The sequence below is a fragment of the Oncorhynchus kisutch genome, unplaced genomic scaffold, assembly GCF_002021735.2.
Source record: "Oncorhynchus kisutch isolate 150728-3 unplaced genomic scaffold, Okis_V2 Okis01b-Okis20b_hom, whole genome shotgun sequence".
NCBI classification, from domain to species: domain Eukaryota; kingdom Metazoa; phylum Chordata; class Actinopteri; order Salmoniformes; family Salmonidae; genus Oncorhynchus; species Oncorhynchus kisutch.
Genome location: NW_022261978.1, coordinates 1458828 through 1473827, shown reverse-complemented (window position 1 = coordinate 1473827; position 15000 = coordinate 1458828). Strand labels below are relative to the sequence as shown.

Below are 15000 nucleotides of genomic sequence, written 5' to 3'. Positions count from 1 at the left end.
GGTGGGTCTCATTCATGGAGGGGGCAGGGTGGGTCTCATTCATGGAGGGGGCAGGGTGGGTCTCATTCATAGAGGGGGCAGGGTGGGTCTCATTCATAGAGGGGGCAGGGTGGGTCTCATTCATAGAGGGGGCAGGGTGGGTCTCATTCATAGAGGGGGCAGGGTGGGTCTCATTCATAGAGGGGGCAGGGTGGGTCTCATTCATAGAGGGGGCAGGGTGGGTCTCATTCATAGAGGGGGCAGGGTGGGTCTCATTCATAGAGGGGGCAGGGTGGGTCTCATTCATAGAGGGGGCAGGGTGGGTCTAATTCATAGAGGGGGCAGGGTGGGTCTAATTCATAGAGGGGGCAGGGTGGGTCTCATTCATAGAGGGGGCAGGGTGGGTCTCATTCATAGATATGGAACGATCGAGTCTGGTGTCACTAAGCAACATTATAGAATGTTCTAAAACAACTAATGTGCAAAACCCTCCGTTGTCAATCACAATCAGTTTTGTCTTTCAATGGGCATATTTTTTTTTTAAATACAGAAATACCCCCCCCCCTTTTTTTACCCCTATTGTCATATCCAATTGGTCATTTGAAGGGACATTTTAAATTAATGACAAAAAATAATAATTTGGTGTACATTCTGTGGCTTCGCTCGCAGTCTGGCATACAAAACACATCTGATTAATTATGAAAAACAATTATCGTTATGTATAAATCCTACTTTTCTCTCACCTAGAATAGAAAACATGTCTTTTTTTTTACAATTACTAATCATTGTTTTGTTTTCCTTTCTTTCTAAACTCCTCCTTTGTTCCTGATCAGCTCACCGCGTCGCTCAGGATTTTGGAGTGTGTGGGCGTTTAGTGATTAAGAGTGACATGGTATTGGCAGTCACATTGTGGGTGTTCTAAAATAATGTTGTTCTCAATTTAGGAGTTAGATTGAACAATCTTTGTAGGCCATCATTGTAAACAAGAATTTGTTCTTAACTGACTTACCTAGTTAAATTATAAAAATGAACTCTGTCTGCACAGGCAACACAGCTGAAATGAACTCTGTCTGCACAGGCAACACAGCTGAAATGAACACTGTCTGCACAGGCAACACAGCTGAAATGAACTCTGTCTGCACAGGCAACACAGCTGAAATGAACTCTTGTCTGCACAGGCAACACAGCTGAAATGAACTCTGTCTGCACAGGCAACACAGCTGAAATGAACTCTGTCTGCACAGGCAACACAGCTGAAATGAACTCTGTCTGCACAGGCAACACAGCTGAAATGAACTCTGTCTGCACAGGCAACACAGCTGAAATGAACTCTGTCTGCACAGGCAACACAGCTGAAATGAACTCTGTCTGCACAGGCAACACAGCTGAAATGAACCCGCTACTTCTCTTCTTGCTATCTTTGAAAGTGTCCTGCTTTTTCTCCTAAAGCTTTGCGTTAAGTATCATTTAGTTGTATATTTTATAGACCTATATCTCTGCCAAACGTCGACCGTAAACTCTGTTTAATATTCTGTTATTGTGTTAAAGTTTTGTGGGTTTTCTCTGAATTGATAACCCCCCCCCCCCCCATCTCTGTAGTTACTCCTCGTGTTATGTGTTGCTGTCACTTTTCAATAGAAAGAGTTGGACGTCCGCACGTTTCACACATCTCAAATCCACAACCATTTTCTCCCGCCTGCTCGCCTTGCCATCTCTGAAATGTTTGGGTAAAATACCCATGACCCCGTCGACCACTTCCTCGCCGGGCGCCGCAGCTAAACATCAACAGAAGGTGTCCTCCGTTCTGTTCTGCCCACGGCGGTGAATCGCAACGCCTCTGAGTGAGCCCAAGGTACTGAATGAACAAAAAACAGTACAATCGTGATTCTAGTGATTCTACAGTTTTCTATGAGATTCTAAAGATTCTATGAGATTCTACAGTTTCTACAGATTCAATGCCTCCATCCTCTATTCCCCAAACAGAAAGAAGGAACATGCTTTGGAAAAAGACTGCAATTACTACTTTTAAAAAGGTGTATTGAGGGTTTTTGTGAGTGAATGCGAAGCTACCTGACCATGGTCTACACTAAGGGCAAGGTCATACTTCTGATATTCTGTGGAATCCTCGCTGTGCATTGTGGCTCCGCACTAATCTAACATTCCGTAATGTATTGACCCTATTGTCAGGAATTCTCCAGAATGTGTAAATAGACGTTAGAAGGAGGAGGAGAAGGTTCTGAGAAGTTATGGTTCTAGAACCGTCTGAAGTGAATGGACTCGTGGCTGAAATAAGCTGTACATGCTCTCTGAACAGAGATAGTTTTGAAGGAGTTTTGAATTAGTTTTTCAATTGATGGTTTTGACGACCTTGTCGATTGACAAAGGGGCTACTGTTTGTGTGTTGTGGTGAAGAGCAAAATTTATCAGCCCCAGTCGTAGGTAACCTTTTCTCTATTCTGTGACCGTTTAAAAAAACACAAAACATGTTTCTCTTTCAGGCAATATGCTTTATTAAGTTTGCTCCATCTCTTTTAAGAAGAAAATAAAGAAATGCTCCTGTATTTCCTCTCTAGTTTGTTGCTCCATAAAGAAATGGTCCTGTATTTCCTCTCTAGTTTGTTGCTCCATAAATAAATGCTCCTGTATTTCCTCTCTAGTTTGTTGCTCCATAAAGAAATGGTCTTGTATTTACTCTCTAGTTTGTTGCTCCATAAATAAATGCTCCTGTATTTCCTCTCTAGTTTGTTGCTCCATAAAGAAATGCTCCTGTATTTCCTCTCTAGTTTGTTGCTCCATAAAGAAATGCTCCTGTATTTCCTCTCTAGTTTGTTGCTCCATAAAGAAATGCTCCTGTATTTACTCTCTAGTTTGTTGCTCCATAAAGAAATGCTCCTGTATTTACTCTCTAGTTTGTTGCTCCATAAATAAATGGTCTTGTATTTACTCTCTAGTTTGTTGCTCCATAAATAAATGGTCTTGTATTTACTCTCTAGTTTGTTGCTCCATAAATAAATGCTCCTGTATTTACTCTCTAGTTTGTTGCTCCATAAATAAATGCTCCTGTATTTACTCTCTAGTTTGTTGCTCCATAAAGAAATGGTCTTGTATTTACTCTCTAGTTTGTTGCTCCATAAAGAAATGGTCTTGTATTTACTCTCTAGTTTGTTGCTCCATAAATAAATGGTCCTGTATTTACTCTCTAGTTTGTTGCTCCATAAAGAAATGGTCCTGTATTTACTCTCTAGTTTGTTGCTCCATAAATAAATGCTCCTGTATTTACTCTCTAGTTTGTTGCTCCATAAAGAAATGGTCTTGTATTTACTCTCTAGTTTGTTGCTCCATAAAGAAATGGTCTTGTATTTACTCTCTAGTTTGTTGCTCCATAAAGAAATGGTCCTGTATTTCCTCTCTAGTTTGTTGCTCCATAAAGAAATGCTCCTGTATTTACTCTCTAGTTTGTTGCTCCATAAAGAAATGGTCCTGTATTTACTCTCTAGTTTGTTGCTCCATAAATAAATGGTCCTGTATTTACTCTCTAGTTTGTTGCTCCATAAAGAAATTAGAGGTCGACTGATTAATAGGCATGGCCGATTTAATTAGGTCCGATTTCAAGTTTTCATAACAATCAGTGATCAGAATTTTTGGACTCCGATTACATTGCATTCCACGGGGAAACTGCGTGGCAGGCTGACCACCTGTTACGCAAGTGCAGCAAGGAGCCAAGGTAAGCTGCTAGCTAGCATTAAACTTTATCTTATAAAAAACAATCAATCTTAACATAATCACTAGTTAACTACACATGGTTGATGATATTACTGGGGTTAACTAGCTTGTCCTGCGTTGCATATAATCAATGCGGTGCCTGTTAATTTAACATCGAATCACAGCCTACTTCGCCAAACAGGTGATGATTTAACAAATGGTCCTTCAAGTAAAAACACAATTGTTTCTTTTCTATACACAGAAGTATATATTTTTAAACCTGCGTATTTAGTTTAAATTAATACATTTTAGCAGGCAATATTAACTAGGGAAATTGTGTCACTTCTGTTGCGCTCATGGCACACAGAGTCAGGGTATATGCAACAGTATGGGGCCCCTGGCTCATGGCACACAGTGTCAGGGTTAGTGCAACAGTATGGGGCCCCTGGCTCATGGCACACAGAGTCAGGGTATATGCAACAGTATGGGGCCCCTGGCTCATGGCGAACTAATTTGCCAGAATTATACATCATTATGACATAACATTGAAGGTTGTGCAATGTAACAGCAATATTTAGACTTGGGGATGCCACCTGTTAGATAAAATACGGAACGGTTCCGCATTTCACTGAAAGAATAAACTTTTTGTTTTCGAAATGATAGTTTCCGGATTTGACCATATTAAATCCAATCAAATTTTATTGGTCACATACACATGGTTAGCAGATGTTAATGCGAGTGTAGCGAAATGCTTGTGCTTCTAGTTCCGACCATGCAGTAATATCTAACAAGTAATCTAACAATTTCACAACAACAAACCTTATACACACAAGTGTAAAAGAATGAATGAGAATATGTACATATAAATATATGGATGAGCGATGGCCGAACGGCATAGGCAAGATGCAGTCGATGGTATAGAGTACAGTATATACATATGAGATGAGTAATGTAGGGTATGTAAACATTATATAAAGTGGCCTTGTTTAAAGTGACTGGTGGTATATTTATTACATCACATGTTTTATTATTAAATTGGCTTGAGATTTGAGTCAGTATGTTGGCAGCAGCCACTCAATGTTAGTGATGTCTGATGGCCTTGAGATAGAAGCTGTTTTTCAGTCTCTCAATCCCAGCTTTGATGCACCTGTACTGAACTCGCCTTCTGGATGATAGAGGTTTGGGGGGGAACAGGCAGTGGCTAGGGTGGTTGTTGTCCTTGATGATCTTTTTGGCCTTCCTGTGACATCGGGTGCTGTAGGTGTCCTGGAGGGCAGGTAGATTGCCCCCGGTGATGCGTTGTGCAGACCTCACTACCCTCGAGAGCCTTGCAGTTGTGGGCGGAGCAGTTGCCGTACCAGGCGGTGATACAGCCCGACAGGATGCCCACTTGATTTTGCATCTGTAAAAGTTTGAGTGTTTTCGGTGACAAGCCGCGCTTTCTTCACCACGCTGTCTGTGTAGGTGGACCATTTCAGTTTGTCCATGATGTATATGCCAAGGAACTTTCCACCTTCTCCACTACTGTCCCATCGATGTGGATAGGGGGGTGCTCCCTCTGCTGTTTGCTGAAGTCCATGATCATCTCCTTTTGTTTTGTGAGGTTGAGTGTGAGGTTATTTTCCTGACACCACACTCCGAGGGCCCTCACCTCCTCCCTGTAGGCCGTCTCGTTGTTGTTGGTAATCAAGCCTACCACTCTAGTGTCGTCTGCAAACTTGATGATTTGATTTGGAGGCGTGTATGGCCACGCAGTCATGGGTGAACAGGGAGTACAGGAGAGGGCTCAGAATGCACCCTTGTGGGTCCCTGTGTTGAGGATCAGCAGGGTGGAGATGTTGTTTACTACCCTCACCACATGGGGGCGGCCGTCAGAAAGTCAAGGACCCAGTTGCACAAGGCTGGGGTTGAGACCCAGGGTCTACAGTGCTGAGCTGTAGTCAATGAACAGCATTCTTACATAGGTATTCCTCTTGTCCAGATGGGATAGGGCAGTGTGCAGTGTGATGGCAATTGCGTCGTCTGTGGACCTATTGGGGTGGTAAGCAAATTGGAGTGGGTCTATGGTGTCAGGTAGGGTGGAGGTGATATGATACTTGACTAGTCTCTCAAAGCACTTCATGATGACGGAAGTGGGTGCTACGGGGCGATAGTCATTTAGGTCAGTTACCTTAGCTTTCTTGGGAACAGGAACAGTGGTGGCCCTCTTGAAGCATGTGGGAACAGCAGACTGAGATAAGGATTGATTGAATATGTCCATAAACACACCAGCCAGCTGGTCTGCGCATGCTCTGAGGATGAGGCTAGGGATGCAGTCTGGGCTGGCCGCCTTGCAAGGGTTAACATGGTTAAATGTTTTACTCACGTTGGCCGCGGTGAAGGAGAGCCCACAGGTTTTGGTAGCGGGCCGTGTCAGTGGCACTGTATTGTCCTCAAAGCGAGCAAAGAAGTTGTTTAGTTTGTCTGGGAGCAAGACGTCAAATTGTGTTCCTTTTGATGGCATAGAAGGCCCTTCTTGCCTTGTCTTGTCTCTCAGATTGTTCACAGCTATATTGAAGTTACCTGTGGTGTATCTCTCTTACTCCATCTCTCTCTCTCTCTCTCTCTCTCTCTCTCTCTCTCTCTCTCTCTCTCTCTCTCTCTCTCTCTCTCTCTCTCTCTCTCTCTCTCTCTCTCTCCACTTGTCTTTAAATAACTTGGAGCTTTAGTGGGAATTGGAACAAATTGAACCACCCTCCCTCTTTCCCCTCTCCTCCCTTCCTTAAGTCACCCTCCCCCCTCCTCTTGCTCTCCTCCTCTCCTCACTTCCTTAAGTCACCCTTCCCCCCTCCTCTTGCTCTCCTCCCCCCTCCTCTTGCTCTCCTCCTCCTCTCCTCACTTCCTTAAGTCACCCTTCCCCCCTCCTCTTGCTCTCCTCCCCCCTCCTCTTGCTCTCCTCCCCCTCTCCTCCTCTCCTCACTTCCTTAAGTCACCCTTCCCCCCTCCTCTTGCTCTCCTCCCCCCTCCTCTTGCTCTCCTCCCCCCTCCTCTTGCTCTCCTCCCCCTCTCTTCCTCTCCTCACTTCCTTAAGTCACCCTTCCCCCCTCCTCTTGCTCTCCTCCCCCCTCCTCTTGCTCTCCTCCCCCTCCTCTTGCTCTCCACCCCCTCTCTTCCTCTCCTCCTCTCCTCCCTTTCTTGGCCGCATCTATAATTGTTATTGATTGGCTTCTCGTTAAGACTGTTGTTCACCACCCTGAGACTGACGGCCCCTCTATTAAAGGCTTCCGAGGGAGAGAGGAGAGGAATGATAGAAAAATGTGAGAAAAGAAATGCGGAAGAAAAGGACAGTATGAATAAAAAAGGAGTGACAACCTTGTCTGTCACAGTGTAGCGCCCCCCAAACGCCTTCATCTTCTGCGCTCTTTTGATCTGCTAGGTTCTCAGTTCAGAAAGGTTTAGTGAGATGCTAATCTGTCTGTTTAGTATGGTCCTCTGGCTATGACACTAAGAACTAAGTGCTGCGGAAGTTAACTAACTTCTGTCTCTCTGTCTCCGCCTCCATTTTACCCTGTCTTCCCTTCTTCTCCTCCTCTAAAGGATAATAACATAATTAGAGCAGGTCTTTTGCTGCATGGTGTATGATTGTGTGTGTAACTCCATTCCCTGGACTCTAATTGATTGCCTTCATGGGGACTTGTTATATTCCTCCCGGGATGTGGAGGAGATGTTGTTTATTTTCTTCTGTGTGTGTGGAGAGAGAGGGAGAGAGAGAGTGTGTGTGTGTAAAACATTCTACAGCTACAATACGATAGAGGTCATTTGGACGTACATTTGGGCTGATGTTCAATCAAACCGGCACTTCAGAAACCCCAAACTGTGGTTTGCTTACGTCAGTATGCATGGCTGTCCAATGTCTTAGTTGTGGTAAACAGGTCTTGATCCGTGCCTTCCATTTTAGCCTCCGTATCTTAGGTTATTTCATTTGGTGTGGAACTGAACAGAATGACATGCTCATGTTTGGCTGGTCTTCTAATACCTGTTGGTTAGAGCCTGTAAGTAAGCATTTCACTGTAAGGTTGTTGTATCCTGTTGTATTGTTGTATCCTGTTGTATTCGGCGCACGTGACAAATACACTTTTGATTTGATTCCATCTAGGCCCTATGTGGCTCAGTTGGTAGGGCCTGGTGCTTGCAACATTAAGGTTGTGGGTTTGCGTCCTACTGTGTCCACCAATACAAAAACAATTTGGGAAAAATATTATTTGAAGTGTTGGTTTGAGTTATCAAAGGAAGTCTTCTTTGTAACCAGGCATGAAGTTTACATGAGTCATATGACCCAGGTTACCACTCAACCAACTAGAGTGCATAGCAGTGGTGTTGGATCTGTGACATCCACTAGCACTGGTGTTGGATCTGTGGCATCCACTAGCACTGGATCTGTGACATCCACTAGCACTGGATCTGTGACATCCACTAGCACTGGTGTTAGGATCTGGGGCATCCACTAGCACTGGATCTGTGACATCCACTAGCACTGGTGTTGGATCTGTGGCATCCACTAGCACTGGATCTGTGGCATCCATTAGCACTGGTGTTGGATCTGTGACATCCACTAGCACTGGTGTTGGATCTGTGACATCCACTAGCACTGGTGTTGGATCTGTGACATCCACTAGCACTGGTGTTGGATCTGTGGCATCCACTACCACTGGTGTTGGATCTGTGGCATCCACTACCACTGGTGTTGGATCTGTGGCATCCACTACCACTGGTGTTGGATCTGTGACATCCACTAGCAGTGGTGTTGGATCTGTGGCATCCACTAGCAGTGGTGTTGGATCTGTGACATCCACTAGCACTGGATCTGTGACATCCACTAGCACTGGTGTTGGATCTGTGGCATCCACTAGCACTGGATCTGTGACATCCACTAGCAATGGTGTTGGATCTGTGGCATCCACTAGCACTGGTGTTGGATCTGTTGCATCCACTAGCACTGGTGTTGGATCTGGGGCTTCCACTAGCACTGGATCTGTGACATCCACTACCACTGGTGTTGGATCTGTGGCATCCACTAGCACTGGTGTTGGATCTGTGGCATCCACTAGCAATGGTGTTGGATCTGTGACATCCACTAGCAGTGGTGTTGGATCTGTGACATCCACTGGCAGTGGTGTTGGATCTGTGACATCCACTAGCAGTGGTGTTGGATCTGTGGCATCCGCTAGCAATGGTGTTGGATCTGTGGCATCCACTAGCAATGGTGTTGGAAAGGTGGCATCCACTAGCACTGGATCTGTGGCATCCACTAGCACTGGATCTGTGACATCCACTAGCACTGGTGTTGGATCTGTGGCATCCACTAGCACTGGATCTGTGACATCCACTAGCAATGGTGTTGGATTTGTGGCATCCACTAGCACTGGTGTTGGATCTGTGGCATCCACTAGCACTGGCGTTGGATCTGGGGCATCCACTAGCACTGGATCTGTGACATCCACTAGCACTGGTGTTGGATCTGTGGCATCCACTAGCACTGGATCTGTGGCATCCACTAGCACTGGTGTTGGATCTGTGACATCCACTAGCACTGGTGTTGGATCTGTGGCATCCACTAGCACTGGTGTTGGATCTGTGGCATCCACTACCACTGGTGTTGGATCTGTGGCATCCACTACCACTGGTGTTGGATCTGTGACATCCACTAGCACTGGTGTTGGATCTGTGGCATCCACTAGCACTGGTGTTGGATCTGTGGCATCCACTACCACTGGTGTTGGATCTGTGGCATCCACTACCACTGGTGTTGGATCTGTGACATCCACTACCACTGGTGTTGGATCTGTGGCATCCACTAGCACTGGTGTTGGATCTGTGGCATCCACTAGCAATGGTGTTGGATCTGTGACATCCACTAGCAGTGGTGTTGGATCTGTGACATCCACTGGCAGTGGTGTTGGATCTGTGACATCCACTGGCAGTGGTGTTGGATCTGTGACATCCACTAGCAGTGGTGTTGGATCTGTGGCATCCGCTAGCAATGGTGTTGGATCTGTGGCATCCACTAGCACTGGATCTGTGGCATCCACTAGCACTGGATCTGTGACATCCACTAGCACTGGTGTTGGATCTGTGGCATCCACTAGCAGTGGCGTTGGATCTGTGGCATCCACTAGCAGTGGCGTTGGATCTGTGGCATCCACTACCACTGGTGTTGGATCTGTGACATCCACTTTTATTGATCATATCTTCACTAATGTTGCAGAGCTTTGCTCATACATACAGTCAATAATACAGTAGAAAGTATATATAAAGTGTGTGTGCAGTGTGTGCAGATGAGGTAAGATAAGGGAGGTAAGGCAATAAATAGGCCATAGTGGCAAAGTAATTACAATATAGCAATTAAACACTGGAATGGTAGATGTGCAGAAGATGAATGTGCAAGTACAGATACTGGGGTGCAAAGGAGCAAGATAAATAAATAAATACAGTATGGGCATGAGGTAGTTGGATGGGCAATTTACAGATGGGCTATGTACAGGTGCAATGATCTGTGAGTTGCTCTGACAGCTGGTGCTTGAAGTTAGTGAGGGAGATAAGAGTCTCCAGCTTCAGCGATTTTCGCAGTTCATTCCAGTCATTGGCAGCAGAGAACTGGAAGGAAAGGCGGCCAAAGGAGGAATTGTCTTTGGGGGTGACCAGTGAAATATACCTGCTGGAGCGCGTGCTGCAGGTGTGTGCTGCTATGGTGACCAGTGAACTGTGATAAGGCGGGGCTTTACCTAGCAAAGACTTGTAGATGACCTGGAGCCAGTGGGTTTGGCGACAAATATGAAGCGAGGGCCAGCCAACGAGAGCATACAGGTCACAGTGGGTTGGGCCTATAGTCATTTATAAGAGCTCATACAAAACGTTTTGATGTGTATGAGGAAGTGAATCCAGATGCAGCACTGGATTTATTAGTAAAAGGATTCATGTCCATTGTTGACAAGCAGCTGTTTAAACACGGACTTTGAGAACTGTTAGAGCTAGAGGTCGACCGATTATGATTTTTCAACGCCGATACCGATTATTGGAGGACCAAAAAAGCCGATACCGATTAATCGACCGATTTTTTTTTTTAATTTTATTTATTTATTTATTATTTTTTTATATATTTTTTATAAAAAAATAAAAAACTATGTATTTGTAATAATGACAATTACAACAATACTGAATTAACTTATTTTTACTTAATATAATACATCAATCAAATCAATTTAGCCTCAAGTAGATAATGAAACATGTTCAATTTGGTTTAAATAATGCAAAAACAAAGTGTTGGAGAAGAAAGTAAAAGTGCAATATGTGCTATGTAAGAAAGCTAACGTTTCAGTTCCTTACTCAGAACATGAGAACATATGAAAGCTGGTGGTTCCTTTTTACATGAGTTTTCAATATTCCCAGGTAAGAAGTTTTAGGTTATAGTTATTATAGGACTATTTCCCTCTATACCATTTGTATTTCATTAACCTTTGACTATTGGATGTTCTCATAGGCACTTTAGTATTGCCAGTGTAACAGTATAGCCTCCGTCCCTCTCCTCGCTCCTCCCTGGGCTCGAACCAGCAACACAATGACAACAGCCACCACATCGAAGCAGCGTTAGCCATGCAGAGCAAGGGAAACAACCACCCCAAGGCTCAGAGCAAGTGAAGTTTGAAACGCTATTAGCGCGTGCTAACTAGCCAGCCATTTCACTTCGGTCACACCAGCCTCATCTCGGGAGTTGATAGGTTGGAAGTCATAAACAGCGCAATGCTTGACGCACAACGAAGAGCTGCTGGCAAAATGCACGAAAGTGCTGTTTGAATGAATGTTTACGCGCCTGCTTCTGCCTACCACCGCTCAGTCAGATACTTAGATACTTGTATGCTTGTATGCTCAGTCAGATTATATGCAACATAGGACACGCTAGATAATATCTAGTAATATCATCAACCATGTGTAGTTAACTAGTGATTATGATTGATTGTATTTTATAAGATAAGTTTCATGCTAGCTAGCAACTTACCTTGGCTTACTGAATTTGCGTAACAGGCAGTCTCCTTGTGGAATGCAACGAGAGAGAAGCAGGTCGTTATTGCGTTGGACTAGTTAACTGTAAGGTTGCAAGATTGGATCCCCTGAGCTGACAAGGTGAAATCTGTCTTTCTGCCCCTGAACGAGGCTGTTAACCCACCGTTCCTAGGCCGTCATTGAAAATAAGAATGTGTTCTTAATAACTGACTTGCCTAGTTAAATAAAGATTAAATAAAGGTGTAAAAAAAAAAAATGGCGCCCAAAAATACCGATTTCCGATTGTTATGAAAACTTGAAATCGGCCCTAATTAATCGGCCATTCCGATTAATCGGTCGACCTCTAGTTAGAGCCATCTGGAATGAGGATGAATTGAAACATTTTCTGGTTCACAGAAATGGTGCAAAAGAGGTGGCTAACCAGGCTGCTCAGCTGATTGGTTGGCATACTGTCAATTGAGACAAGAAGAAGAAATGACATCACCAAACCAAGATAAATGACATCACCAAACCAAGATAAATTACTTAAACCACAATGGGAAAAGACTTGGGAGTGTTTAAATGATGTCATGGGCAGAAAATCTCATGAATCTCCATCGTTCTTTGAAGTTGACGGGTCATTTATAACAAATCCTTTTTGATATTACCAATCATTTCCAAGACTGTTTTACTAGTAAAGTGGAAAAACCCAGAAGTGAAATGACAACATTGAACAGTGTTCAGTCCCCATGTCCAAGATGAATTCACAGCAACACACCATTATTACACAGAGCCATGATCACACATCCCTTCTATCTCTAATTCCTCAAACAAACAGCAACACACATTATTACACAGAGCCATGATCACACATCCCTTCTATCTCTAATTCCTCAAACGAACAGCAACATGACCTGAACAAAAAGATTCAACATTTCATGGAGCGGCGGGGACTGTGAGGACACACACACACACACACACACACACACACACACACACACACACACACACACACACACACACACACACACATTCTTTATATTAGTTGTGTTGTTTGTACTCTTATTAATGACATTGTTTTAGTTGTGTTGTTTGTACTCTTATTAATGACATTGTTTTAGTTGTGTTTTTTGTACTCTTATTAATGACATTGTTTTAGTTGTGTTGTTTGTACTCTTATTAATGACATTGTTTTAGTTGTGTTGTTTGTACTCTTGTTAATGCCATTGTTTTAGTTGTGTTGTTTCTATACGGTTGTATTTTCAGTGTGTGTGGCTGTCCTTGTGTATCAGTGTTTTGTTACTTGTCTTGTTTGGTGTTTTTTGTGGACCCCAGGAAGAACAGCTGCTTCTTCTGCAGAAGCTAATAAACAAACCCCCCCCCCCCATCTGAAAAACCTTTGTCCAGATCTGGATGTATAACAGCCAGGGTTAAGATGAACTTGTTCCCAAAAGCTGGTTTAATCTCCCTCTTAGCAGAAGCTCTGCCTCTTAACCTGCATGGAGAGAGGGGGGGGGGCAAGAGAGAGAGGGAGAGAGGGCAAGAGAGAGAGAGAGAGAGAGAGAGAGAGAGAGAGAGAGAGAGAGAGAGAGAGAGAGAGCGAGAGCGAAGTAGAAAGAGAGAGAGAGAGGGCAAGAGAAAGAGAGAGTGAGAGAGAGAGCGAGAGCGAAGTAGAAAGAGAGAGAGAGAGAGGGCAAGAGAAAGAGAGAGAGTGAGAGAGAGAGCGAGAGCGAAGTAGAAAGAGAGAGAGAGAGGGCAAGAGAAAGAGAGAGAGTGAGAGAGAGAGCGAGAGCGAAGTAGAAAGAGAGAGAGAGGGCAAGAGAAAGAGAGAGAGCGAGAGCGAAGTAGAAAGAGAGAAAGCGAAGTAGAAAGAGAGGTAGGGAGACCGAGCTACTTTTATTTTAAGTGGTATTGATCTGCCCGCATTTCCTTTGGCATCACAGTAGGCTTGACTTGAAGGACAAAACCTCCTGTCGAGTTACCCCCCTCTCTCCCTTCCTTCCTCTTTCTCACTCCCTCCCAAACCCCATATACCACCCCCACCTCTCTACTCCAACCCCTCTCACCCTCTTATACCCATCTTCACTCCTCAGCTTCTTCACCAAACAGTTTCTTCTCCTCTTCTCCTCTCCTCCTCTTTCCTTTTAGAGAGAGTGGGGAGGGGGGGGGAGGAGAGGAGGGGGAGGAGAGGAAGGGGGAGGGGGAGGAGAGGGTGGAGAGGGGATGGAGGGGGAGGAGAGGGTGGGGGAGGGGGAGGGGGAGAGAAGAAGGACGGTGTGGGGTGGAGGAGAGGAGGGGGGGAGGAAACTGCAATATGTATTTGCGTTACTTCACAGGGTTGCCAAGCAACAGCTGAATCCAGTATTTACAGTTAATAAAAAGTGAGTGACATTAGCTAACAGTGTTATATTAGGTAAAGAAGGGATTTGCTTTTAAGAAAAGAAAATTAAAGCCAAGGTGTGTGTGTGCGCCAGTGTGTGGGGGTGTGGTCTGTCTGTAGAACTAAGTGGATGTGAGCCAGTGTGTGGGGGTGGGGTCTGTCTGTAGAACTAAGTGGATGTGAGCCAGTGTGTGGGGGTGGGGTCTGTCTGTAGAACTAAGTGGATGTGAGCCAGTGTGTGGGGGTGGGGTCTGTCTGTAGAACTAAGTGGATGTGAGCCAGTGTGTGGGGGTGGGGTCTGTCTGTAGAACTGTAAGTGGATGTGAGCCAGTGTGTGGGGGTGGGGTCTGTCTGTAGAACTAAGTGGATGTGAGCCAGTGTGTGGGGGTGGGGTCTGTCTGTAGAACTAAGTGGATGTGAGCCAGTGTGTGGGGGTGGGGTCTGTCAGTAGAACTAAGTGGATGTGAGCCAGTGTGTGGGGGTGGGGTCTGTCTGTAGACCTAAGTGGATGTGAGCCAGTGTGTGGGGTCTGTCTGTAGAACTAAGTGGATGTGAGCCAGTGTGTGGGGGTGGGGTCTGTCTGTAGAACTAAGTGGATGTGAGCCAGTGTGTGGGGTCTGTCTGTAGAACTAAGTGGATGTGAGCCAGTGTGTGGGGGTGGGGTCTGTCTGTAGAACTAAGTGGATGTGAGCCAGTGTGTGGGGTCTGTCTGTAGAACTAAGTGGATGTGAGCCAGTGTGTGGGGGTGGGGTCTGTCTGTAGAACTAAGTGGATGTGAGCCAGTGTGTGGGGGTGGGGTCTGTCTGTAGAACTAAGTGGATGTGAGCTCCCCCGTCTTCTACAAACCTGAGTCCTGTACTTAGTTGTTCTCTCTGTCTTCCCTGCAGGGTTTGAAAGCATTTTGGAAGGGCTGTTCGGGCCGG

The 15000-nt window shown here is 45.0% G+C and overlaps 1 protein-coding gene across 2 annotated transcripts in view; it reads left to right on the top strand.

Annotated features, from left to right (window-relative positions):
* lcor (ligand dependent nuclear receptor corepressor) overlaps nt 1–15000 on the top strand; it is an 83552-nt gene that overhangs the window by 32389 nt on the left and 36163 nt on the right. For both annotated transcript variants that reach the window (XM_031811415.1, XM_031811414.1), the window contains exon 2: nt 14965–15000. This exon is cut by the window's right edge and continues 30 nt beyond it. In XM_031811415.1, coding sequence (XP_031667275.1) covers nt 14965–15000 — 36 coding nt within the window. The remainder of the gene's footprint in view (nt 1–14964) is intronic.